General features: G+C 52.2%; 2 protein-coding genes across 17 annotated transcripts in view; both read right to left on the reverse strand.

Moving 5' to 3' along the window:
- CTCF (CCCTC-binding factor) overlaps positions 1-10,976 on the reverse strand; it is a 38,882-nt gene extending 27,906 nt beyond the window's left edge. For 4 of the 8 annotated variants that reach the window (XM_049806852.1, XM_049806848.1, XM_049806844.1 and 1 more), the window contains exons 1-3: positions 8,398-9,705; positions 6,468-6,613; positions 2,246-2,358 (exon numbers count right to left, since the gene is read on the reverse strand). The gene's annotated coding sequence lies outside the window, so the exon portion shown is untranslated. Of the gene's footprint in view, positions 1-2,245; positions 2,359-6,467; positions 6,614-8,397; positions 9,706-10,867 lie in introns of those variants that run through there. The other 4 variants (XM_049806845.1, XM_049806846.1, XM_049806850.1 and 1 more) reach the window with 4 other exon arrangements.
- Positions 10,977-17,855: 6,879 nt separating this feature from the next.
- The window catches only part of RIPOR1 (RHO family interacting cell polarization regulator 1), a 34,971-nt gene continuing 25,553 nt past the window's right edge, over positions 17,856-27,273 (reverse strand). For 5 of the 9 annotated variants that reach the window (XM_049806838.1, XM_049806834.1, XM_049806839.1 and 2 more), the window contains 17 exons: positions 26,707-26,760; positions 26,435-26,587; positions 26,162-26,347; positions 25,824-25,949; positions 25,443-25,591; positions 25,084-25,213; positions 24,742-24,882; positions 22,973-23,788; positions 22,499-22,638; positions 21,944-22,118; positions 21,645-21,780; positions 21,316-21,477; positions 21,017-21,175; positions 20,455-20,651; positions 20,263-20,346; positions 19,864-19,954; positions 17,856-18,831 (listed from right to left, as the gene is read on the reverse strand). In XM_049806838.1, the coding sequence (XP_049662795.1) occupies positions 18,734-18,831; positions 19,864-19,954; positions 20,263-20,346; positions 20,455-20,651; positions 21,017-21,175; positions 21,316-21,477; positions 21,645-21,780; positions 21,944-22,118; positions 22,499-22,638; positions 22,973-23,788; positions 24,742-24,882; positions 25,084-25,213; positions 25,443-25,591; positions 25,824-25,949; positions 26,162-26,347; positions 26,435-26,587; positions 26,707-26,760 (2,997 nt within the window). In that variant the 3' untranslated portion in view covers positions 17,856-18,733. Of the gene's footprint in view, positions 18,832-19,561; positions 19,626-19,863; positions 19,955-20,262; positions 20,347-20,454; positions 20,652-21,016; positions 21,176-21,315; positions 21,478-21,644; positions 21,781-21,943; positions 22,119-22,498; positions 22,639-22,972; positions 23,789-24,741; positions 24,883-25,083; positions 25,214-25,442; positions 25,592-25,823; positions 25,950-26,161; positions 26,348-26,434; positions 26,588-26,706; positions 26,761-27,273 lie in introns of all 9 variants that reach the window. The other 4 variants (XM_049806836.1, XM_049806835.1, XM_049806840.1 and 1 more) reach the window with 4 other exon arrangements.

The following is a 27,273-nucleotide window of genomic DNA, read 5'->3' on the forward strand; positions in this document are numbered from 1 at the left end:
GTGAGCTTTTAAAAAGCATTTGGAGTTGATCTCTATTTAACACTTACTCTGTAAAAACCACATATGCTATATACATTCACTGATCAAAAAAGGGGAGGCTCAGAGGATATGTGGGGTGTGCACCACTGCTAAGGGCACATTAAGACTGCTGATGCTAGCTGCATCCTTGCCAGGTTCTGTGCCGGTGAAAGCTTGCACACAGTGGTGGTAAGCATATAAACCAGTTACTGTTGGTAGCTAAGTTTTTATTCCTGACTTGTAACCTGGAGAAGACTACCATTTTCTAAAACTTAAAAAATTGTAAATTAAGACGGAAGAGCCTTAAGACTGAAGGACTTCTCCATTCAGAAGACACTTGATGAAAAGTGAACACCTCCCACATGAAAACGTATCTCAGAAGTTTCATCACTGGACAAAACACACCAGGACTCTTCAATAGAGCACACTTAATTGAATGTCCCAGAGGGAAGGAAAGCCACTCCTAACCTCCTCTACTAGAAAGACAGCCTACATCTCTTATAGTATCCAGCGTATTTTCTGGCATAAAAATACCTTGCATGATTTACATTCCAATCAGATCTTTGACATATGAGCAAGATTTTATAAGCTTGAAGGAAAACAGGGATAAGCTGGAAATTTAAGTGCTCCACAATTCCATTTTTGAGCTTAGTACACTGACATACATGGGAAAGAGCCCATTAGAGGGCTGCCAAAACAGCAATGTGGCTAGAGCACAAGACCTACAAGAGCAGGCTGACAGAGTCAGCTGTGAGAAGGCTAAGGGGAGATCTTGCTGCTACCTTCAACTACCTAAGGGGAGAGCAAAGAGAAGATGAAACCATACTCTTGGAGGTACACAGTAAAAGGACAAGATGCAACAGGCAAGCTGCAGCAAGAATAGTGGTCAAACATTAGAGCAGGTTGCTCAGAGATGTTGTAGAAACTCTGATCTTTCAGCTATTGAAAATATTTGCTAAACATAGCCCTAAACAACCTCATCTAACTTCAAAGCTGGCCCTGCATTGAGCCAAGGGTTGAACCAGGGTACCACAAGAAGTCCCTTCCAACCCAAATTATTTTATCATTCTTTGCACTATATATAAAATGAAGGATATAATTAAACTTCAAACACAAAACAGTGAAGGTTTTTCAATCTATACAGTTATAACTACAATGCTCTTCGGACAGAGAGATTTAAGGGTCTCAGCATTAGCTTCCACATAAGTTCTACAGGACCTGGAACGCTTTTGCAAGATCTCAAATACTGACCAGCTCTTTTGTTAATGTGCAGAAGTACAGTCATTCTTGGCAATCTACTAGCAACCTGCACTCTCAGAGCAGCGAATATACAAAGCCGCCTAGTATTTAAGAGAAGAGCATTAGAAGAGCACAGGCTTAGTGTATCATTGTTTAGGAAACACAAAACCACATGTGATATGAAGTCAAAGAAGGGCTGTACAAAGACCAACGTCAGAAGACAATGCTCCTATATGAACTTCAGATAGAAAAGGTGGAAGCAGTACTACCAAGGGACCTCACTACTTTTTTTCATTTGCAGGAGAAAACCCAGGCCCACAGGGAGTAAATCTAAACTAATAAAAATATGTCTTTGAAGAAACAAGGACTACTGTGTGCTCTTTTCTCCATAATCTTAACAAGAGGTTACATCTTGAGTGCCAGAAGGTGGTTGAAAAGGCTCCCTGGCTCCCAGCACGCGACAGCCTGTTTGAAGAGGCAGCTCTGGGACAAGAGCAAATGGTGACACATCATACTGACCAACAACTGGACTAGATCAAGTACTTCTAACCAGGGAGGACTGGACTGATAACAGAGCAGGACAAACACTCAATGCTCTTTGAATTTGGTGGAGGTGGAAAAACATCCCTAAGGATTTGTTTGCACAAGCCGCTTGAAGCAGATGTCTCCAAAAACATTACAGATGTCATGTCAGGCAAGTCAGACATCTGAATATTTGATAGTCTGCTCCATCATACTGTCATGGAAGCTGCCAAATTCTTCTTCATGTAGGTCAAAACACTGATAGAACAGGGAGAGGATGCAGCTGCTTCAACAGGACAAAACTATTTCCACACACACTACAGGAGCCAAGTATAAACTACGCTGGGCTCATATAATGCTCTAGTAGCTCAGAGTAGGTAGGAGTCAACAGTAGTCATTCCTGAGCAAGAAGGAGAGGAGTGCATTAATATGGAAGGTAGGCAAGGATCAAGTAATCAATGAGTACCTTTTCAGTATTCAGTATTGCCACAGGAAGCGATAAATCTCTCTTCAAAGATCAGAAATGGCAGTAACTTATATACTCAGCAGGAATGCTGGATAACACTAACTTCTTCAATCCTCCAAAAAGAAAAGAAAAGAAAAAAGGTTTTAATAATCTGATAAGCTTTGACTGAAACTACTAGCCTTCAAAAAAATTCTATTTTTTTCCAACCTATAATCTGAAAACTCCTGAAGTGCCTCTACAAGGCTCTTTTGCAGCACATACTGAGAAAGCAAAACTAAAGTTTATATTGCATCTCCACTGCAAATAGTTTAGCACATAGGAGAAAGCTACTGTTTTAAAAGGTAGTATTGTTACACTTATGTCAAGTACATACAACCCAAAACAGGGGCATTTTTAATTCAGTAGCATTTCCTGCTTTCATTTTAAATCTCGGGATGTTAGAGGTGGTTTCAAGGCAACAGCTTTGCAAATCTAATACACAAAGACAGAGAAACTACACAAGAAGCTGAAGTAATTGGCCAAAAATCACTACTGGTTCTACAGCAGTGAAAAGCTCTTCCAGGAGCCAGTCCAGAGCAACGATGTCTCTTTCATCACTGAATAATGGGAGAATTCAATTCCCCTGACAGTGATTTTAAACATACAGCAAAGTTTACTGCTCTATTTCAAAAGAGCAAAAAATGTTTACAAATATCCAAATGCTGCCATTGTTACTTGTGGTCTCAGCTACATCTTCAGAAAGCCTCTACTTATCCCAAAATATTTTGGGACATGGTACCACAAAGGCTTAAAACAAACTCAGAGCTGCAGTTCTTCCACATCCACTTACACCCAGTTGCCCCCCACCTCTTTTTTTTTTTTTTTTTTGGCAGGGGGTGGAACGGATGGACACACACAGGAAGCAAATTCAGCTGACCAAGTCATCGCCTGGTGATGCAGTATCTAGCACACAAGTGGAAGGAGATGGGGTCACAACAGCCCAATGCAAGCCAACTTAATTTTCCAGGGAAGCCATGACTTTTACTTCCCTAAATACTTTGGTGTTATTCCCAACATAGCAAGAGCTGTAAATTCACTTGTACAGCTTTTATCAATAGGTTGGGGAAAAAAGGAAAAAAAAATCCCCTTCTCCAACATGAACGTTACAAAAAAAAAAATCCCTGCAAGGACAGATCAGTGTCCATTTAGTCCAGCAGTCTGTCTGCAAAAGATCAAGGAGGAAACGCTGTGTAGGGAGAGCAATCAGTCATATCTGTGGTTTACCACCCTCATCCCAACACCCTGCCATGGGATTAGGAATCTTAGCCTTTGGACCTGCTGATACCTTTCTGCACCTACAGTGTCTCCACAGTCTCTTACCAAAACAGGTTTTCCATCAGTTGTGGTGCATTTTCCCCATTTCTTCCTCCTACAAGGTACAGGCTCACCACAAAACTCACTGCATCTACCTGAAGAGTTGGCCTTGTGCAAGTGCTAGGAACCACACCACAGAAAAGCAATCAGACTGGACACAGACTGAATTTCTGCAAAGAACACAAGTGGTAGCAGCAGAGCTACCCTATTTGCCTTCTTACAAACAGCCAGGAGAAACCAGAATTGCAAAATTCAAGCACCAGATGCTTCTGTTGAAATTACCATCCAGAAGAGCATATAGATTGTATGCAAGTTAGCTCTTTAGCTGAGATAATTCTCAAGCTTACATTTCCCCCTTCCCACCTTTAACATATGTAATACACAAAAAGAACTTTTAGCTTTTAGCTATCTCCACCTCGAGATGCTTAGTCCACCATGAGGCTACTCTAACAACCTGGAGAGCTCGGAAAGTATCAAACACTTGCGTCAAGTCTCCACACGTGATGCATTATCATAGATCAAAATTATTGTCTTGTTTATTCCTTCTTCCACAGGTTTACTCTCCCTAGTTTCAATCCTGATTAATTCAGTATTTTATTCAGCATCCACTTTAGCATACAAAATAATTTCACACAATATGTATAAATGCAATATATAAAATATGATGCAATAAATAATTTTATATAACACATAAATAATTTTACAAAGCTGTATTTTCTGAAGTGGATTCAGTAAAAATCACCCTGCTTCACCCTCACTGAGCATCTTCCATGCTATGAACTGGGAAGGAAGAATTCCTTTAGTGATACAGACTTGGGACTGGCTGGACAGCAGCATTGCTGACAAGGTCCTAGGACTACTTGGTAGACAGCAAGCTGAACAGGAGCCAGCAGTGTGCCCTGCCAGCAAAGTAGTAACTTGTATCCTACCAAGAGCTCACTAGTACTATAACCACAGATTAGGATTTTTCAGTCATGAGTTTGGATTAAATATATGGGACACTATTTTGACACACCTCCAATATATATCAATATCTGCTTACTTTCTCCTGTTCAGAACATTATACTGGCTTGATCATGTTCTAGATTTCTAAGGAAAAGTCCTAAACCCATCTCTGTTCAAAAAGAGGGAAGGTGGTGAAAGAGAAGAATAGCTGCTCCCCATCTTTTTTCTTTAGCATGATGACCTACCATTTGATCACCAAGTCTGACCTCTTATGAATTACAGTTCTCTAAATGTATATGAAACAAAAGTTCAGTACCTTGCAGCTGGCTGAAGCAATTTTCAGATTTTTTTCCACAATCTTGATTCAAAGGTATTAAGACATTAAGAAATACATGACTGCTCTTCATATCATAATCCAATGGTTAATCACCTTCACTGTGAAAAACTTAGTCTTTTAATTGGAACATACCTGGCTACAAATTCTTGTTGTGTTTATCAGCAAGATTAAAAAAGCTCACTACTAGCCAGTATTATCTTGCCAAGGAGGTATCTGAGGACTCTAATCAAGTCACCTCTCAGTTTTGCCAAGAAGCTGCACAGTAAACCCTTAATGCTTTACTGCGCTGCTAAGCTCTCCACCAAATTGGAGATTAATCCCCCTTGCAGACAGTAATTTTTTTGTTTGCTTTTTTAAGTGCTGATGTCAGAACCGTACATAGTATTTTGATAACTACTTCAACCCACCCCACACAGGCAAGAATGTATCTCTATGCATTCCATTAATGCATTTGAGAACTACATTACCTTGTCACAGCATCACCTTGGAAACTCATGTTTAAGCTGTTTATCCACTATGATTCCAAAATGCAGTTCAGGCACTCCTTTCTAGGTTACCATGTGCCTTGATTTAAATTCAGCTGAATTGCCTTGTTCCCAGGTGTATAGCTTTACATACAGCAGCCTTAGCACACATATCTGAATGTATCTACTTCACCTGACAATCATGATGGCTGCATAAGTGCTATTTGCCTTTCCATGACCCACAGTTTTAAATCAACAGACATTTTGCACCAACAAAATCAGTAATGCAAACAAATTATGACAAGCAATTACTAGTTTTTGCTGAACATCCATGGAAACTATTCAGTCTCGTACACCCCCAGACTATTCTTGAACTATTCTGAACTGAATGGCATTTACTGATATTCCATACTAATTTTTATATTCCTCAAAATCAAGAGAGATACCTTTAACCAAGTCAAACAACAAATTTAACATGCTCTTTTCTCCTTAAAGCCTTATTTACTAGGATTAATTACATACTTTTCTCTCCTAACTAAATTCTGCACTAAGAGTAAGTGGGACAGCTGGTAATAATGTAAACTATGTATGTATTAACATCATGCAGTGCTAGTCAAATACGCAAGGTAGCTCGGGTGTGTCTGCACAGCACATTACTAGCTGCCATGTTCATCCACTCCATCTCCTTTTAATACTGATACATCAGCACTTCTCTGACCTCCTAGAATTTCCCCAGTGTTCCAAAGTGCATCAACTACATAATATTCCTTCCAATACTATAGCTAGAGATACTCCAGTGTTAAAAGTGGAAAAAAATACACTGGCCAAAGCAAACATCCCTCTCACCTCCCAATATACTTTGGTGGTGGGGTGTCTGGGCAGGTTTTTTTTTGGTTTATGTTTTGTCTTGCGTTTGGCATTTTGGGGGGTTTTTGTTGTTTGGGGTTTTTTTAAAAAGAAAACACAACAGAAGCATTTCAGAAGCTTTCAGAACAGCAACCTAATTCTAAATACCTGAAAGAGGGAGTAAGGATTACTTTGACATCCCAATTAAGGCGAGTAATATTCTTTATATAATTGGACCAAGCTACTTTCTCCTCTACTTTACGGATAGCTACTTTACCTGCTGATGTTTAAGACACATACAAGCTTCTAATCGTGATGCGTATTAAGACAAAGGTATATTTCACATTCCAAACAATCTATGATTTGGCTGCTGTTTTTTTAGAATTTGACAATTTCAATGATGTCAACAGATATTTTTAGATTCTAGGGAAAAAAAGAAGAGAGGTAAAATAAGATTTTCATAAAGCTGAACTTAGTTCACAGTCTCTTTACATTTGAGTGAAGCTTTACAGTGAAAGCCATGAAGCTTTAGAAATGTCATGAGTTTGTTGCTATGGCAGAAAAATAAGACCATGCTGATAGCTGACTGACAAAACAGTATGTATTTGGGCATACTACCTGAACTACAGGGCATAAAGAAAATACCCTGGAGTACAGCTTGCTGCACTGCTACCAGTACAGTAGCCCTCCCCTGTGTTACCTGGTCAGCATATCCTAACTGATCACTGCCCTTCTTGTGCTTTTACATGCTTTTAAACTTATCTGCCTCACTACTTAACATCAAGTCCACAGAGCACACTGAAATCCTCAGGTAGCTGACAGCAAAAAGTGGGAGGGCTGGAAGTGAAGTGTCTCTAAATACAAACCTTTACATAAGAAATGCAACTGTAAACATCTTATGACTCACAACTTCATCTGTAGGGATAGTTAAAGAATAATTCTTCAGGAATCCATTCTATAACAGATCTCCCCTAAGTAATGTATGTTAACTGCATTATTCTCGAGAGCTGCCTCTCTACTATTTCTGTACTTTCACCTGCTAAGAACCACATTGGAAAGATATTAAGACTTGATAGTTTCCAAGTTTTTATAATACTAAATAAGGGAAACTTTACTTTAGCTTTAATTTATATTAGACACCAAAACCAAGTTGTTCAGTGTAGTTACCTGAATCATAAAACTCCCTACCGACCTCATGTTTACTCTTCAAGGTTATTTTTGTCAATCAGAAAATACTGAGATCACTCAGCTGAGCAGCTACTATTTACTTTTCATATTAAATATGTCAAGAATAACTATATATCAATTCCTGAAGAATGATGGATTATTGGAGACAAGTGGGAGGAGCAGCAGAAAAGGGTGTTTTAAATGAAATTCAAATATCCTTCAGTACAAAAAAAGCAGCATCTTCAGTTACAGTCAGGACAGGACAAAGATTCTTTCTAAGTTTCAGCAAAAAAAATCTGAAAAAAACAAAAGCCATGTTCTGAACCATTCTTATCAGCAGTAAATAAATATAACCTTTGAACAAAAGCCCAAAATTTCCTAGATCTGTGTGCATCTCTAAGACCATGTAGCATTGCAGAGCAGTAGAGCTTGATACTGTATTGAAATCTCAAGGTTTAGTCCAACAAAGACTGAACTGGGCATCTGAACTAGAGCCAAATGGATGAACAGAGGTTTAAAGTTAAGCAAACAAATCAGTACAGTTCAGTAAGTTAACACAAACACAACAACCAGAGTCAAAGCTTTGGTTTCTCTCAGCTTCAGTGTGGAAGCTGAAGACTAGCAGTTCAGTCAGTGTGTGCCTTCAGGTGTGCAGGTAGCAGCGGTGACTGTTCCTCATTACATGTATTTCTAGAGCATGTACAAGCAAAGGAGGAAGCAGCATTTGTGATCCTAATGCTCTATTACTCCCTCAGATATTCCCTCTCTCGTAAAGAAGGGATAAGAGAAGCAAGAGCTGCCAGGATGGGTGAATCAGGGAGGTTTTATGCAAATATAGTCTATATATATATATATATCTGAAACAGCTAAGGTACAAAAATCTGTTCAGACAGAGCAGGAGGAGCTATCCAGAGGTCAGAGCTCAACACAGCTTGCTGTTATAAGTGGTGAAGAATCTGCCAAAGCGTGAGGGATAAGGGCAAGGAATAAGCTGGCTGGCTCTTCTCAGAGAGCAGATAAGTCTAATAATAAACACACACCTGACTTCCAAAAATCTTCATTAGCAAAGCAGGAGTTCTTGGACATGAAGTACTAAGGAGAAGAAAAAAAATTAAGTTCCGGAGTAGGCTCTATGTAGAAATTCCTAAGCAAGTTAGTAATCACATATAATTGGATTTTTCAGGTAAATGCTGAATAAACACAAGGATAACACAGGTCAGCTTCTGGCATTTTCAAGACAACAACAATGGTACCGCATCAGGCAGGTATCAACTTGCAGCCACAAGAGCTGGTAATGATACACGCAAATTAGCTACAGTTCACATTCAAGATACAGCCTGCTAATATGAAAAGCAGTTCTTGAAATAGCTCTTTCCCTCAATAGCACTGCAGCCACGAGTTGCCAGCAAACTTAACACTGTAGTGACGGCTTCCCAAGCTCTGTCCAAACTGAACAAGACTTGCTGTACTATTTCAGTTGCAAGGCCACTTGAGGCTCTAGGAACTCAAGTTTCACACCTTTTTCTTGGGCATTACTGCTCAAAAATATCCCACAAAGTTTCAACAGTATTAAGCCATTCTGTGCATCCCAATAACCTCTCTCATGTATAGTATAAGTAAAGAGGACATTAAAATTGAACTAGCCCTATACATCCAGAAGAAAAGCAAAATGGAAGTAAAAAATCTATCAACCTAAAAAAAAAAAGCATTGCTTTGCCTTTATGCTAAAACTGCTCCTTCCTTCAGTTCTAATGATGCCTTCTGCACTAAAGTAAAATGTTAGGTACATTTTAAGCTTAAGAAAGAACAGCAGCTTGAATACAATATGGAGCTATTTCTTATACCCAACGGACTCCTGCAAATTCAACAGGCTCTGCAGAAGCAGAATAAACTGGAGAACTTGAGAAAATATTTACACACTTCTTGCACCGAAACAAAAACCACATATACTGGAAGTGGTAAACAGTATTTCATATGCTTCTAATACCACCTCTGGAGTTTATTACCAGAATTCAATAACTGGCAGGAGGTGAGGAACAGCCATGCATTTATTGGGGGAGGGTGGGGGGAGAAGACTGGGTAAAAAATAGGAAGTCACAAACAGGAAAGCAAGCTCATTCTCACCAGCAGGCAAGTCCTAAGGATTACACTGAACAGAAAAGGATGTCTACAACATGACAAAACGACTGTATCAAAGTCATTTCACAAAGCTAAGGCAAGGCCAAATCTGATACCATATAAATACATTTACGGAAGAGATTTAAAGTTGATGTAGAGAACAAAAAGCAAACTGACTGGACAAAGAGCATGTGCGATTTCCTCTTCTACATCACAAAAAGAATCGGGTTTTGTGCTACCCCCCCCACCCACCCTCGCAGAACAAACCCATGCAAGAGGAGGAATAAAACCGCGTTTTGTGATGGGCTGTCGGGCTCCATCCCTAAGCAAGAGCCCGGCTGCGAAGGGCGGCCGCCCCGAAGCCCGGACCAAGTCAAACCAAGTGACACAACTTGTCGCAGGGTCGGTGGCAACCCAGCTGCGCCCTTATCCCCGCCTGCTCCGGGCCACGCCGCGGCGGCCTTGAAGCCCCACGGGGGGCCCGGGCCTGGGCGCGACGCGGGGGTTGGGGGGGGGGGGGGGGGGGAGGCAGCCGTTCTCCGGGAACGGAGCGGGGAGCGGAGGTGGGGGGGGGGGGGGGGGGGGGGGGGAAGGCTGGCGGCCGGGCAGCGCGGCGAGAGCGGGCGCCCCCCAGCCGTGCCCGCGTCCCGGTGCTGCATGGCGCTGCTCAGCCTGCCTTGCAGAGGGAGCTCGAGTCCCGCTCTGCGCCTCGCAGCGCCTCTCACTCCGCAGCACACGCCAGCGCAGCGAGGCGGCGGCCGGCAGGAGCGGGACACGCAGCCGCCGCCGCCGCCACCGCCCTGCGGTCAGGAGCCGGCCGGACACCCGAGGGAGGCCACGGGCAGCGGGCGGAGGGAACCGGGGCGAGCCCCACAGAGGTTCGCGCGAAGACGGCGGGGGGAAGGGGAGGGGGGGGTGGGGGGGGTGGGGGAAGTGGCGGCGGCGCCGGGGCGGGTGGGGAGCGGGCCCGGCCCGGCTCGGCGGGGCGGGGAAGGCGGGGGAGGGGAGGAGGAAGGGACGGGAGGGGAAGGGAAAGGGGGGGGGGGGGCGGCCCGGCGAGCTCGCGTGGCGGGGAGGGGGCGGTAATCAGCCCCGGTGGCGCGGCGGAGGAGACAAAGGAAAGAAAATGGAGTCGGGGCCGGCGGCTCGGCGGCGGCCCGGCCGGGTGGGGACGGCGGGAAGGAAAGGCCCGGCCGGGCCCGCAGCCCAGCGCCGCGCTGTGGGGAATGGCGGCGGTGGCAGGCAGGCGCCGGCCGCGCTGGGGACGATAGAGGGAGACAAAGCCCCCTGCTTCCCCGGCGGCGGCCGCTGCGGGGCCCCAGCCGAACCGGAGCCCCATCGTGACACCTAGAGGCCGGAGAAAGCGACTGCAAACCCCCCGCCACCGCTTACCTGCGCCCGCAACCCCGCCGAGCTCGCTCCGGCCGCCGGGCCCCGCCGCCGCCCCGCGCCGCCCACGGGCCCCGCGGAGCCGCCGCGCCCCGCACGCCCCGCCGCGGCCGCCGCTAGCGCCCAGCACCAGCTCGCGGTTTAATCGCTCCACAGTCGCTTCGGACACAAAATGGCGGCGGGCGGGCGGAGTGCGCCTGCGCCAGCGCGGCTGCCGCGGCCGCCGGCCGGAGCGGGGAGGGGTGAGGGAGGAGGGAGGGACGGCGCACGGGGAAGCGGCCGCGCGGGGCAGGCTGGGAGCGGCGGGCGGGGTGGGAGGGACGGGGGCGCGAATCGCGCGCCAACTTCAAACGCGGGGCCGCGGCGTCAGCCGGCGCGCGCCTGTGCGTGCGTCGGTGCGTCACGCGTTGTGGAGGGAGGGCGGGTGGCGGCAGCAGTAGCGCCGCGTCCCTCAGGGGAGCCTGCACGGGCCCTGCTGCTGGCTCTCCCGGTGTGGGAGGCAGCCCGGTGGCGGCACCGCGTGGGAGAGATCCAGGCTGGGCCGGCGGGCGCGTCGGGAACCCCGCGGCGCTGCCGCCGCTCTGCGTCCCCAGTGCCTGGTGCCCCAGCCGCCTGGGCTCTGAGGGAGTCTTGCCCTGTCACTGGCACCCTGAGCCCCAGGCACCCTCAAACACCCGCGTCCGTGGCTCTGCACACCTCTCCTAAGCTTCACAAAGCTAAAACTTCCCCCTTTCACCTAAGCAAAACTTTCACACCTGCCAGAGCAGGAGACTGTGCCTCAGCTCCAGGGGAAGGAGCTTGGGAGGAGAAGGCCATGCTGAAACTTGTGCCTTCCTCCATGCCGAGGAGGTGTTCGCTAGTGGAAAGATGCAAGCTTTTCTTAAGCTGGAAGTGGAGTTAATGCTGTTGTGAATAAATCACTAGGAAAGTTGTAGGGCAATTTTACAAATACCAACAAGTTACTGGAATGAGGTGGTATTTGCCTGGTGCTTTTGAAGGACCTTGGGCTTGCCAAGCTCATAACCAGCTGGGACACGCTGCTCAAGTTTGCTTCAGCACTGCAAGAATGGTGAATGTGGTGCCAGGTGTTTAGTAGGGAGCTTCTAGGGAAGTTAAAAAGGTTGGGTCCTGCCCGTCAGGAGTTAGATGCCACACCGTTTCCTGTCCACAACTTTCTCCCTCCACCCCCAAAAGGTGGAAACAGCCACGGCATCCATAGTGAGATGCGTGAATTTATATGAGAAAGCATGGGGGCTCGCCTGTCTTTCATTTTCTGCAGTTTCCTGTGTTGCTGAATCTTCTGGGCTTAACATATTTGCTCATCTCTGGTAGTGTTGTTGCAGTCCCGTAGCTGACTAACAGGCAAGCTGAGAGGAGGGGAGAATTCTATGAGCTCACGCTGCATCCTCTTTGTATTTTCTTACCATAAAAACAGGTGAAATTGAGCTAGAGTAATGGGTTAAAATATTAATAGTTCAAAAACAAGATGCATTGGAAAGAAGCTGCGGTTTTTGCTCCTTTTACTCACCTACCAATCTTTGGAGGACAATAAGGCCAGAAATTCAGAGGGAAGACTAAATGTAAAGGAACCTCAACCCAAACCTCTGCGAGTAGGACTAAAGAGTTATAAAGCTGTCACAGTTGAAACTGATAATAAAATCTTGCCCCAAATTTTTGCGTCTTGAGATGTCACTGCAGGGCAGAATAAAAGCTGTTCGACAGCCTAGGCTTTATCCCAACCTGCTTAGCAAGTGACAACACCATCAGACAAACATAGCATACATTAACATGTGTAAGCTGTGCCTTAAATCCTAGTCTGAATAATGCTTATGTCTTGTTAAGCGTGTGTCGTGGAGAAGGGTCTGCCAGGCTGCTGCTCTGTGAGGAGGGAGTTGCGCTGAGAGGTGGTGGTGAGTGAGAAGATCAGCTCCTGACCCTGCTTCACTGGTTTCTCCTGCCTAAGCTCTCCCAGTCCTTGCAAAGAAGCAGGGCACTGGTGGCAGTGCCGTGGGCTGCGTTGTGAACACCGATACTCTTTCTGGGGCTGTTGACAACTGAGACCAAGTTCCCTTCTGAGGATTATGACACCAGGCTGAGTCCATTAATTCGTTACAGCGGGGGAACTGTAGCTTACCAAGCGGCCGGAGGGGACGAGCTGTGTTGAGTCATGAGGATGTAGCTCTGTTTCTTCAGCCTTGGCTGAAGGACAAAAAAAATTAGTTACAAAGCAATGGTGAAAAGTGACCATTAATTATGATAGGTGACAGGGTGTAGCCCACAACCATGACCTCTGGGGTCTTCACTGCATGAGAAATTTGAATCATAGAAATAGGATATCCTGAGTTGGAAGGAACCCATGAGGATCTTCCTGTCCAACTCCTCTTGGACTATCAGAATCTTTGTTAAAAGCAAAAAAAACCCACATCCATTGCCTTCCCTTCATCCACTAGACAGGTTGGTGTAAAATGAAATTAAGTCAATACGGCACGAAGAGTCTGCTAAGAACATTTCTGGGGAAGTGAGATTCTGTAGTGTGAATTTTTAAAAAATCATTTACATTTATTCTAAGCTGTCAACTCATCAGTTCCCATGCTGTAATTTCTGGGAGAGTGGCGTATCTTTCACATGTAGCCATGAATCCTGCTTTAAGCTCAAAAATTCGTTCAGGCACGAATCAAAATAGAGAGGAGCACTGGCTATATGTAAAATTGCTTCTTATGCTCCTTTGAATACTCACCCAGGGCTGGGAGTGCTAATGATGCCCTCTGCCTTTTGTTTGTAGCCATCCTATGACAAATGGTCACTTGTCTTTTGTAGTAGGAATGTTGCTGCTTAGGAAACAGAAGTTGTTCTGGCAAACACCTATTCTTGGACTTCTGCCAGAAGTGTCCCAGACCATCTACCAGCATGTGCTGGGGGTCTGACCTATTGATCTTGTGTTTCTCACTTGGAGGCGCTTTTGAGCTGATTTGCAGAGGATTCAAGCCCCCAGCTTCAGTCCTGCTTGTGGGTGCTCCTGAAAAGCAGCCTCCAAGCCTGTCCAAATTAGACACCCAGAGGCAGATGCTCCTCTAGAAAAGTTGCCTGAGCGAGGCCTTTCCCAGAGACACTTTGCCCATGAGCAGAACGCCAAGAACTGAAGCTGCGGAGCTCCTGGCTGCCTTGCCGAGGCCCCGGGTGAGCTCACCCCTCTTGTTCCCTGCTCTTCCTAGCTCCGTGCTTCCACCACCCTCACGCTGTACAAGCCCTCAGCAGTCACCACCCCTCTCCTCACTCAGCTCTAAGGAAGACATTAGTTGAGTTTGAGAGCCAGCATTAAATTAAGTTCTGGAGACTGCCTGGAGCACACTTTGGTCTCTGTATGAAATGAGGCCCCACCTGTCACCCTAGGAGTAGTCCTTGGAGAACAAGCCTGTATGTATGTGCCTGACAGCCCTGCGAGGAACACGTCAATGATCATGAGGAGGTTGTTGCCTTGCTGTGGTTTAATGCAGACCAGTTAGCTGTTTGAATCATTTCTAAGTGCCCTAGTGAATGCCTTGGAAACATGATTTCATGCAAGCCTGGGATAAGGTGAGAGGTCCAACTCTGAGGCTGCTCAGAGTTTGGAGACTGCCAAACTACAACCCCCTAAAAATAACTTGGCATCGAGATTTAAGTCATATCTTACACGAGGGCTGATCAGAGCTTATGGCACTCCAAAGTGGCAGTGACTGCTTGGGGTCATTCTGGCTGGTGGGAGCTTTTGGTGAAGACCACAACCCATATCCTGTGCAGCTCGACCAGCTGTCCAAGAGGAGGGTATGTTGACTGATCAGTTATTTTGTGCTGATGATCTGCAGGGGCTCCTCAGGACACTAACCTGAGACCAGCAGGTAAAAAAACGATACTGCAAAGTGCTCCAGAATCTATATGCACCTCTAATTAAAAGGAAAACAGCAGTAAATGGGGGAAAAGGAACATCATTCCAAAGCCAGAGCACATGGGTAATGTAACCGTGACACAGACACCCTCCCACGGGCTGCAGCTCCTACAAGAAAAGCAAGTAGCTGCAACAGTCGTCGGTGCTGCTGAGCACAAGCAAGTCCATATGAGAGGGAGATGTTTTAAGCGCTGACACAGATCTGGCTGACAAATGTGGTGCTGGCACACTGTCTCCTTTGAATTAGCAAACACGCTGCCGCAAAACGTGCTCTGTGGTGCTGTGTCCGTCCCTGTGTGCTGTGAGAGTGGCTCCCAGGGAGTTCACTCCATGAAGCGGTGCGGTTCCTGCACAAGGGCTGGAGATGTTAAGTCCCAGAGGGAAAAGCTGAGTCCCCTGCCTCCTTTCAAACAGCTGAGTCTTGTGATGGTTGTCCTACTCCGCCCCAGCCCTCAAATAAAAAAACCCAAGCAGGATGCAGACTGCAGTGAATGTTTTAAGTGAGTGCTGTCCAAAAAACAAGACTTTTTTTTTTTTTTTTAAGTTTATTCCAGTTAAAATGGCAATCCTACAATTCCAGGTGACCTGGCAGTGTGTGGGGCAGAGGTCCTTGACAATGCTGGCATAGACCCATTCAGAGCAAGGGGCTGGGCCATAGATTCCTAAATTAATCTGTTTGGGGTTTTTTCCTCAAATGTTCTTAAAGCCACGTAAGTAATGAGATTATTCCTTGCAGTTCCAGGAGCAGAGTCATTTTGTCCTGACCTGCAGCTCCCTGCCTGCCCTGACAGAAGGCTGCTTTCCTGCTCTGATCTCTCTACAGCCAAGGTGTAGCTTATCTTGGAAGGTGGTATTGTGCTGCAGGGATGGGGCTAGGTTTCAGCAGGGTAAGGAGAACACCCATGTAGGTGAGTGAACTGAATTTGTGGCTTTGGCCATTGGGGCACTGGGGTGGTTTTACTTCCAGGAGTTATTCAGGGGGCAAAAAGAAACCAAAACAAACATCTAAGATGTCTTGTCTGGGCCACTTTCCACCTCTCAGGTGCTCTTGTCCACAGTTGTATGTGCTAGCTGGGACCCACATCCCACATCTCTTGCTGCCGACAGCTGACGGTGTGATGCAGTGCTTCTGGAGAAACACTGTGTCCCTCCTGGGGCTTGTCCAACCCTCAAAGCAGGTGGCGGAAGGCTAGGCGAGCAGGGATGCAGCAAAATGTCCCTTGGTTACCCCCTTCCTGCAATCCCATCTGCAGATAAAACCACATCCAAAAGTGGTTATGCTAAGGCAGTGTCCCATCTGGGACTCCCCATGCACCACGACATGCTATGCCATGTGTGCCATTCTGCCTGAGGCAGCCCAGAAAGCTCTGCTCCGGTGAGGAAAAGGGACATGGAGGCTGTAACCTGCTGGGACTTTCTTAGAAACCCCGGGAAGCACTGATGGACAGATACTGTTTGGCCTGGAGGCCATAAAGCCCCAGCTCTGCCAATGCTGGTGGTGCCCAAGCAATTGCTGCCTGCTCCGGCACGGGTGGCTGGCAGCACCATGGGACAGTGCCGTGGCAGTCCCTGCCTCTGCTGCCTTTTGGGACATCTTCGCTGCTCTAACCTACTCCCCTCCCAGGACCATAAGGGCCACTAAGATGATTAAGGGATTGGAGCAGCTGTCATATAAGAAGAGGCTGAGAGAGCTGGGACTGTTTAGCTTGGAAAAGTGAAGGCTGGGGGGGATTCTTATCTGTGTCTATTAATACCTGGCGAGGGGTAAAGAAGACAGAGGCAGATGCTCCTGAGTGGTGCCCAGTGAAAGACCAAGAACCAAACTGAAACTGAAGTACAGGGATTCAAGTTAAATTTCAGAAAAGTTTTTTCTGTGAGGATGGTCAACCACTGGCACAGATTGGCCAGAGAGGTTTTGGCATCTCCATCCTTGGAGGTACTCAAAACCCAACCATATGTGGTCCTGAGCTCTAGCTGACCCTGCTCTGAGCATCGGGGAACGGATGAGCATTTCCAAAGATCCCTTCCCACCTCAACTATTCTGAGTCTTTGATCTGTTGTGGCTCAGTGATGAGACCCGCACCAAGAGGTGCCAAATCTTTATGGGAATGGGTTTGAAAAACCAGTTCAGCTGAGTGAGCTCTGTCCCTAGCTCCCTGGACCTCTGCTTGGGGTCGGGCACCATGGTGTGTTCCCACCACAGGTACAGAAGATGGTAGAAGCCAGGGCTGCCATGGCAACAGCGACAGCGTGCAACGCTGTCACTGTTCCCCAGGGCAGCCCTGGTTTCAGTGGCTTCCTGAGCTGGGCACTCCCACCGTGTAGCCACCTCGTGCCACCTTGGGTGATGCTTCCCATACCCAGCAGCCAAAGTCTGGTTGGGCACTCCCACCGTGTAGCCATCTCATGCCACCTTGGGTGATGCTTCCCATACCCAGCAGCCAAAGTCTGGTAACATCTCAGCAACTCTTGCAAAGCTCAGGGAAGTTGGAAACTCCTTCCACTGCTGAAAAGGAGAAACCTGTTCGCCTTTTGGTGAAACCAAAGGCCACCGTGGGAGCAGTATTGATCTTCAGCTTTCCAAGCACCTGAGAAACACCCAGCTGAGCCCAGCTTTGTCCCTCAGTCCAGAAGCATTCCTCCACACATTTATAAAGACAACATTAGAAATGGCATTTAAAGCCCTCCAGCAACAGCATCCCTGGAAGGTGGGACAGCGAGGCATGCTGTGGGACCGGGCAGTGCCACACACGGCCAGGGCAATTCTCTCTGCCCCAGTTGTGCCAAGCCAGGAGGCCCAAGACTTCTGTGCCCTGTGCTAAGTGACACGTACCTGCTCCCCTGCACACCTGGCCATGAAAGGCACCCGGCAGCCCCACATGCTGGCTCAGGCTCGAGCTTGCTGGTGGCTGAGACGTGGGGCAGGGCTGCACCCAGACGATGCCAGAAATCACAATGACGCCCCGTGAACACCCCCCCCCCCCCCTCCCCCAGCCTGCTATGCTGACCCCAGCTTACCCTGCCCCTGAGCAGCAGGGCCAAAGAAACACCTGCACAGTGACACCGGCACTCATTAAAGGTTTGGTTTTATTGCTGGTTTAAAATCAAAATTAGTCGTTCTCTGTAATTACATTATATATAGATTTATAGAGACATTATAGAAAAGAATTTTTTGCTTTTGTTTTTCTGCAAAAATCTGTAAATAAAAAATAAAATAAAACAAACAAAAAAAAGGTGGCAGCTTCTGTCCGTCCGTCTGTCCGTCCCTCTGTTGCTCCTCCTGCCCCTGCCCTCCACGGCGCTTCCCAACAGACCAGGAAAGGCTCTGGGCTGGGGCCACATCTCACTACACTCCCTACAGCCACAGCTGGGGAGGGACAGGAGCACATGGAGCTGGAAAGAAGAAACGCCAGCAGAATATATTAATATCTCATATTTCATTTTATTTAAGTCCTGGGGACTCCAGGTGGCAAAGGGCAGCAGTCCCCACAGCCCAGGCAACTCCTGGAAAGAAACGGTGTGGTTTCCAAAGTGCAGGTCCTTCCAGGACAGGGCACGTGCCCTCAAGCAAAAGGAAGGCAAGAGGAGGCAGAGAAATCCAGTACATCTCCCTGCCTCTCCGGTCCCAGCAGCTGTAGCCGACGAGGGGGGCAGGAAGGGTGGGCTCCCCGTGTATTTTAAATAGCCATCAGAGTGTGGGATGTGCAGCGAGCCCCCCCTGCCGAGGGGTGTGTACATGGCACCCCGTGGGGCCAGTGGTCAGTGGCAGGGGAAGCGGTGCTCCGTAAGGCAGTGTGCAGCCGTGGTGAGCTGCCAGCGGGGATAATACTGCGGTGCTGCCTAGAGCAGGAGCTGCCGGGTCCCGGCTGGCCCCAGTCTGTGCAAGCCTGGGGCAGCCCAGCGGTGCCTTTGCCCTCAAGGGATGGCAGGTGGGTTTGCGTGGCGTCTCAGAAAGCTGTACTGGCCATGCTGGCTGGTGCAAAGATCCTTGGGAGGCTGTCCAGGGTCTCCTCCAGCCGCCGGTGAGCTGATTTACCATCTTCCCCTGCAAGTACATGCCGTGGTCAGTGAACCGAACTGCAGAAGCTCTGTCCCCTGCCCATCCCCAGCCACCTTTCCCAGCCTTTCTGGGGAAACATGGCTAATGCCTGGCAGATCTGAGCTGGTGTGCTATGGCCACAGAGTGGAGACCTCTCTTGTCCTCTTTAGCACACCCTTGGGCAGGTCCCAGCCAGGATCCAGCTAAAAGAGCCCCCAGAGCTGATTCAGATGTTGCAAATCCTGTTCTTCAGCTGCCTGCCGTACCCATGCCCACGCGGGGCAGGGATCACTCACATTTGGGCTGCAGGAGTGCTGGCTTGTGGAGAGCCTAGCTTGGGGCCAAGGGGCCAGGGCTTGGGGCTGTGCCAGCTCCAGCATCACACATCTGCATGCACTGGCACAGGGATCCCGAGGGCTTCCCCAGGACCCCCCGGCACACAGAGATGCACACACCTATGCTACAAGCGGGCTCTGAGATCTTGACCCGGCACACCCACACGCAAATCTGCCCGCAATGGCCATCCCCAGCAAGAGATGGTGACATGGACAATCTGCTGGGACATGGGACACAAGGCATCTACATGTGCTGGGATGCCACGGGGACGGGGTCTATGAACAACCAAGACACACAGACTCCGAAACGTGACACGGCTGACAGGCTCTAAGACGGAGACATTCGTGAGCAAAGCAGCAGGAGTGGGGACGGGGGACGAAGATGGCTCACGTGTCCCAACCTGTGCAGCAGCTGCCGCGATCTGGAGGCCTAGAAACCCACTCAGATGGTTCTCTCAGTGCCATCTAGCAAATAATAAATAACAACCAGCCTTAGTGCTCTGTGGCCACAGGACACCTGGCCCTCACTGCCCACTGCCAGCTTGCTCTTGCCTGGCAGAGCTTGGGGCACCGTGAGCCAGACTGTGTGGGGTAGGCAGGGACCAGCCTGGGACCCTCTTCTACGGGCGCTGCTGGCACCAGGAGATGCCACTCGGGATGCCGTGGGTGGGGAGGGAGCAGAGAGGAGCAGTGGGACACTCACCGCACAGCATCAGGCTCTGCTTGGCTGCCTCCCGCACAGGCTCCTTGTCGGTTTGGCACAGGTAAACCAGCTGCTCGATGCTCTCCTTGGCCTGCAGAAGAAGGGACAAGGGGCTGAATGTGGCTGGCAGGGCTGGCAGCAGGAACACAGCCCGGAGGGGAAGACAACACAGGGTGCTGCAGCCCCACAGTGCAAGAAAGTCCCTCGTCCTGTCCCTTCCTTCCCCATTTCCCTTCCTGCCCTGCCCCTGCCTGCTTTGCTGGCACATTTGGGGCAACCCCAGTCCCTCTCTCCTGGGAGCAGGAGACTGTGCAGGTATGTCCGGAGTTGCCAGCCCCATGCGATTCCTCTTCCTCTGGAAGATGCAGCTCTGCTGCCTCCTCCCCACGTCCCTCTCACCTTCAGGCAGCCCAGCGCTGCACACCCTGCCACACGCGTCTGCACCTCCTCATCCTCCAGCTGCTCCAGGTAGCACACGAGGGCCTGGGGGAGATGGGGGGGTCAGTGCCACCACCCGTGGCAGAGCCAGGGGGCAGCACCCTGGGGACTGTGGCACCAGCCCACCTCATCCCTGGCTTGCCTGGCACGTACCCGTTGGCGGAAGCGGGGGTTTTCCGCCAGGCTGCGGAGCTGGGCCGACACAGCGCTCACCACCTTGCTGTTGCCCTCAACGAGGAGCAGGCTCAGGGCCTTCAGTCCCTCCTTCTTCAGGCGGCCCTCGGGCACACGCTTCAGGGCACGCAGCACCACGTCCTGGTCATCTGAGTTGAGGTTCTGCGCCAGCAGCGCTGCAGGGAACCACCGGCTGAGCGGAGGTGTGGGGAGCCCAGCGGCACTGCCTGCACGCCCCTGCCACCACAGGGAACCCATCCCTGGGCACCCTGCGCCCATGCCAGGCAGAGGTAGCCCCACGCAGGGTGCCAACACATGGTACCCAAGCCAAGATGCTGGGGACCTACAGCAAGGACTCAGTGCTCAGGAAGGCAGTGTGGGAGTGGGCTGTGCATCGAATCAGACCTACTTGCCCACCCCAGGGATGGCTGAGCCTCTGGGTGTTGCCCCAGGGTAGTCATGGTGGTGCTGCAGGGTGATCCCCTATGGTGATGCTCCAGCACCCCATGCCAGGGTCTAGGGAGAATGGGAGGGCACTCACCTTCCTCTGCCAGCTCCATCATGTAGATGTCGAGTACCAGCGTGCCGAGTGACTCAAAATGGCTCCAGTACTGGAAGATGGTGATCTGCTCGCCCTGGGCACTGCCAGGCCGCCGGGGCAGCCGCCGATTCATCACATCCTCCAGCAGCTTCACACACACTGAGAGAAAGGGACAGGTCAGGGTGTGCAGCAGCCATGGTCACCCCCCTGCAGGGCTCCTGGCACCCATAGGCACCCACTCATGGTCACTGAGTGGGGCTGGCAACTCTCTCCCTGAACACCCCTGGGCACCCGCTCACCGGCATCAGCCAGGCCAGGGTGCCGCTCGCTGATGGGTGCCGCATACTGGGCGCTGAGCACCTGCAGGAACCGCTCCACGGGGCAGGTGTAGACATTGGGCACCTCCACGCAGCAGTCCCAAAGGGGCAGCACGCCCTCCTTCTGTGTCGAGAACTGCACCACTGCGGGGACAGGTATTGTCAAGCTTCCAGGGGCCACAGCAGCAGGCAGGTGACTCCTGCCCTCCGGTTGGCATGGCCACTCACTGCCCAGCCATGGCCCAGGGGAGACTGGGCTCTGTGCAGCCCCTGAGGTGGCAGAGACAGTCCCCTCAGCCGTGTGTCTTTACCTTCAGCAGCAGAGCTGGCTACTCCCGCTCGCTCCTCCGTCAGCTGGCACACGATCTCCAGCACCTGCGCCTCCCGCATCAGCCTGTCCAGGGCGTACATCTCCCGGCATCGCAGGGGACCGAAGGTGCCCAGCTTCTGCAAGGCATGGCCAAACCAGGGAACCTCAGGGACAGAGCTCATCACCCATACCACAGCCTCCATGCTGCAGCAAGATACCCCTCGAGGGGGGACCCACAGCCCACCCCAGGGCTTCCCTCCCCAGGATGTCTCCTGCCACGGTGCCCTGGCCCGTCCTCACCAGCAGCAGGCGGTTGCAGTTGTTGAGGTGAAGCACCAGGGCCTTATCCAGGAACTCGTTGCCGGTGGTCATGGGGTCGGTGCTGGCCTCAGAGCCGCTGCACATGCCGGTGTCGTCTGCCCCCGTCTCACCAGCGCTGGTGGCCCTGCTGCTGCGCCGGGGTCTGCCAGCCCTCCTGCAAGCCAGGGAGAGACCGAGGCAGTGGGTCAGCATGGGAAACCTGGACCCAGCCCTTCCCCCCCCATAGGTGCAATGCTGGGCAGAGTTTCTGTAGGACATGCAGTATCACAGCATCAGGGCTGGGTGAAAGAGCAGGTCCCAGGTGCACAGAGCACAGGGGTGGCCTCCCAGCCCTGCCCCCATGGAGAGATGTGGGGTAGCACTGTGCCACCAGAAGGGCCAGATCCTGCTGCTTCTTGACCTAGATCTGCCCTGAGCTGTGATGGGCCAGTCTAAATGTGCTTGGGCACCCTGGCAGAGCTGCGCATCCCCCATCCCAACTGCCCCAGGGCCGCACCCTGCCCCACGCCCCATCCCATGAGCCCTGCTGTGCACCTTTCGTCTTGGAGAGGGTCCTCCTCAGAGCCCTCCGAGTCCTCCATGTCAGAGGTGTTGAGAAAGCTGAAGCTCTCCAGCGCATGCTCCACTGTCAGGCTGATGCTGGAGGCCCGGCTGAGGAAGATGCCCTGCTTCTGCTGCGGAGGAAGGCATGGCGGGGTTGGATCCTGGCTTGCCAGCCAAGACAGGCCTGCCACCTGCATCCCTGGGCACTGCCATCAGGGATGGTCCCATTCCCCTTGTCCCCAGACACTGCCATCAGGGATGGCCCTGTCCCCATTGTCCCCAGGCACTGCCATCAGGGATGGCCCCGTCCCCATTGTCCCCAGGCACTGCCATCAGGGATGGCCCCATCCCAGTCGTCCCTGGGCACTGCCAGCAGGGATGGCCCCATCCCCATCATCCCTGGGCACTGCCAGCAGGGACGACAACGCCCCCTTCAACCCCCAGGCACTGCTGGCAGCCCCTCACCAGCAGCATCTCCTCCAGGCGCTTGAGCTCCCGTTCAAGGGGCTGCAGCTCTGGGAACTGCCCCCGGTAGTCATCCAGGGCTGAGCCCAGGAGGCCAATGGCCTCCTCCAGACCCGAATCCACCACCTTCCCCCGCGGCACCTCGGGGATGTCGGCCGGCAGCGGCGGGGCGGGGACAGGCCTCTCCTCCGCGGAGGCTTGTGCCAGCACTGCGGGGTCCCTGGTGCCGCAGCCGCCCTGTACTGGCACCCGGCTCTGCGTTGGCTCGGCCCCGCCAGCCTCCGCCTCACAGGTGACAGCCCACGCCACAGAGGCACGGGGCTTGGCCTCAGCACCCCTGTCCTGCCCTGCCATGGTGGCTACCACCGAGGCGCCGGGGAGGGGGTCCACGTCCTGCTCCCCCATCCCTGCGTCCTCCTCCGGGCTGGGCGCAGGCTCCCAGGGGCTCTCCACAGCCTTGGCCTCCATTGTGGCATCCACGCTGGCCTCGCTGATGTGGCTCAGAGTCCGGGAGTAGGGCACGTGCCCGTTGGCCACCGTCTCCTTCTTACAGCTGCCCAGCTCCTCCGGCTGGCTGCCGGCGGGGGGGACGCCAACGCCGCCAGCCCTGGGCCCAGCCCTGGCCTCCTCTGGCTGCTGGGAGAAGGAGATCTCGATGGCGGGGGCGGAGGCCTGCACCTCGGGCTGCACGATAGGCTTGTGCGCAGCATGGCGGGCGCTGCCAGACAGCTGGGGACTGGAGGAGTCGTCCGAGGACTCGGAGGAGATGGACCAGGCCGTGCCGTTCTCCAGCTCCTCCTGGCGCCGCAGCATGTTCTGGGGAGGGGGAAAATGGTGTCAGACAAGACCCTCCTGCCGCCGCAGCATGTTCTGGGGAGGGGGAAAATGGTGTCAGACAAGACCCTCCTGCCGCCTCTGCTTGTCTGGCTGCCTTCCCTTCAACCGGGGGCAGGATCCGGCTGAGCAGGAGGGCACCGAGGCCGTGGTGATCACCAGCACAGGCTGCCGCACTGCCCTGACTCTGCCAGCACAGCAGGTTGGGCAGCGAGGACCTGGCAGACCATGGCTGCCTCTTCCAGCCCTACATCTCACCCCACACCAGTGGGGAGTCCAGCTACCCAGGCCCAGCCACACACGCCCCAGAGCTCTGGGGTGCCAGTGGTTCCCCAGCACAGTGGGCAGCTCCAGTGAGCCATGACAGGGTGTGACATGTAGAGCTGAGGACACCACCCACCGTGGCTGCAAGGACGGCAACAGCTCCAGCACCAGCTCATGGAGGGGCAGCACGGGCCATCACGCCAACATCATGCCAGTGGTTCACCAACACTGAACCAGTGCCACGCCAACGCCATGTTGGTGTCACACCAGCGCCATGACAGCATCATGCCAGTGCCACGCCAGCACCACCACACCAACGCCATCACACCAGCACCTCACCAGCACCATCACCACCACACCAGGACCATGCCAATGCCATGGCACAGCACACCAACGCCACCAGCGCAGGGACATGGATAAACCTTCTACTCACTAGTGCCCAGCTCTCGCACAAGGGCATGTGGACAGAGGAGCAGGGCCAGCCCATGCAGCCCAGGCTCCCCTAGCTCGGGGACTGTATCCCCAGTACCAGCCAGACCCCAGCCTGGCAGGATCAGGCCTCTGGGCATCAGGAAGGGCCAGTGAGTAGGAGACAAGGAGCAGCTATAGCTACTGCAGGACGGCTACAACGCTGGGCTAAGCTACTGGCCGGCTCCAGCCCTCACACTTACGCGGCCCTGCTGCGGCCATCTCCCAAGCTCGGCCGAGGAGACGTCGCCGCAGGAGCAGCTCTGAGACAGCTTCTCGAAGAGTGTCTCCCGAAAGATGTCCAGCAAGGACCAACCATGCTTGTTGGCCGCCCGCCCCGGGCTCTTGGGCAGAGAGAAGAGGAGCTGTGAGCGCGGGAGGAGCAGGCGGCAGTACCGGGGAGCCGTGGTTGGATGGCTGGAGAGGAGCTGCCCACCCCTGTGCCTGAGCCGTGCCACCCTGTGGGACGTAGCCTGGGCACATCCCTGCGCAGACCCCTCCACAGGCCACCTATCCTGAGCAGCCCTGACCGGCGTATTACTTACGTAGAAAGCCTGTTCCCGCAGGGATGGTGTGTCAGGCGGGCTCTGGTTGTAGGTGGAGAACCTCTTGTTCACTGTGGAGGCCTTGTTGACAGTGCTGGCTGCTGAGGGCTGGTCATCCTTGTCGAAGGGGCTGGGGAGAAGAGCAGGGAGGTGAGAGGTGTGTGCCAGCCTGGGGGGTCTTGACCCTGCTCTGCAGCAAGCAGGACACCAGGACCCCATCCAGTCCAGTTCTGGTTTTCCAGAACTGCAGCCCAGTTTTGGGATGGGAGAGAGCCCAGGGCAGGCCACCTCTTGCCACGCCACGCTGGGCATCCCCAGCCCTGCCATATGGTACCAGCAATGCCTGCTGAGATACTCACTTCCAGGTCACCTCCAGGCTGAGTTTGAGGGTGCCCAAGTCATTGATATCCACAGCCACTACCTGGGGTAGAGCCGCAAAGAGGTCCTTGGTCTCACAGGACACATTGCCCACCACAACATGGTTGGCCAGGCTCTTTAGCTCTGTCACCTGGAGAAGGAGAGGGAGGAGAGGAGGAGATGAAGCCATGGGCTTCATCTTACCCATGCTGTTTGCATCCATGCTGTTTGCATCCATGCTCTGTGCCAGAATGCCACCACCACCAGACAGCCTCCTCCCACCCCAACGAGAGTGAAATTTAGGTGAGGTCCTGGAGGGAAGCCCTGCCAGGACGGAGGGTGGTAGCTGGTCCACACCATCCCTGCCTCCTTCTGCACTGTACCTTGATGGAGAGGAACTCAGTGACGAGGGGCAAGAAAACCATTTCCTCGCTGTCCCACACCTGCTTGCTGTTCACCTCAATGCGCCCCCGCAGTTTCCACCGCTGCCGTCCATACTTCATGAAGATCTGGTGATGCAGAGGCATGGGTATGAGGGAGATGATACAACACCGGGGTGGTGGGTGCTCTCTGTATGTCCATGGGCATGGTCAGGGACCCATTCCACCCACCACTGCCCTGCAACATGCCCTCCACACCAGCGCCCACCTATGCCCCCCAGGCACCCCAAGGACCACAGGGCAGGAGAAGAGCAGTTCCCAACCCATATGGTCCCACCAACCTCATACTGGTCACCAGCACAAAGCCGGGCAAAGCCTGCCAGTCCTGCAAGAGAAGGCAGAGGGGCATCAGCAGGCAGCAGGCAGGCAGGCAGCAAGCCCAGGATGGAGCAGGATGTGTTACCTTTCATCCGGACGTGGAACTCGCCCAGCTGGCTCTCCAGCTCGTTCTCCAACAAACACATGTTCTGGGCACAGACGGACAGACAGCAACACTTGAGCAGCCACCCATGGGACCCAGCACCCTGCCAGCCCACCCCAGCCAGCTGCCTCACCTCCGTGTACTCCTTGTAGCCCTTGCTGGCCTCAGCCAGGCTCTCGCGTGCCTCCCGGCTGCCCGGTGAGCCCGTGCTATAAGCCTTGACCATGTTGTGGGCTCCATCACGGAGCCGCCGCTGGATGCAATAAGCCTCGTAGAGCTCATCTATCTGCAAGGACAGACCCAAGCTGCGGTGAGGGGCAGGGCAGGGGACAGCATGGCTGTCCCAGTGCTGCACCAAGGTTGCACTGAGGTTGCCCCGAGGTGACCCTGGTCCCCAGATCTCACCTTGCTAGCATGAAACTCCAGGCGACGCAGGAAGCGCTCAATTGACTTCACTTGCTGCAAAAGCAGAGGACATGGTGTAAGCAGCAGCCCAACCCCTCTGCAGAGGAGCTGCAGGTCAGGATGTGCCCTGCTGCATGCCTGCACTGCAGCTGGGATGGGTCCTGGTCACCAGCCCTGCCTGGGAGGTACAGGGTGGCAGCTGGGAGTGAGTGGAGCAGAGGCTGTGCTTGCACCCATGTGCTGCAGCATTCTCCAGCCTCCCCTGCCCCGGAGGGCTGTGCAGGAGACAGGCCAGGCTCCAGGGTGCTCTTCTGTCAGCCTCAGAGCTAACCCAAGCCCAGCACTCACCAACAACAGCTTTTGATTGCAAGAAGCGGGTGACACGCTGCCTGTCACTGCTACCTCCCCTGCCCAGACCCACCCTGCCTGCAGAGCCCCGATCCCAGCCCGCAGGCACTCTGCCGTGCAGGGGATGGGGGGCAGGCAGCAGGGCAGAGCAAGCAGAGAGGGGCTGGCAGTAGCACATCCCAGGCGCTAGGAAGGACACAAGGAGGATGGGGCACTGAT

Source organism: Accipiter gentilis, chromosome 7 (genome assembly GCF_929443795.1).
Source record: "Accipiter gentilis chromosome 7, bAccGen1.1, whole genome shotgun sequence".
Lineage (NCBI taxonomy): Eukaryota > Metazoa > Chordata > Aves > Accipitriformes > Accipitridae > Astur > Astur gentilis.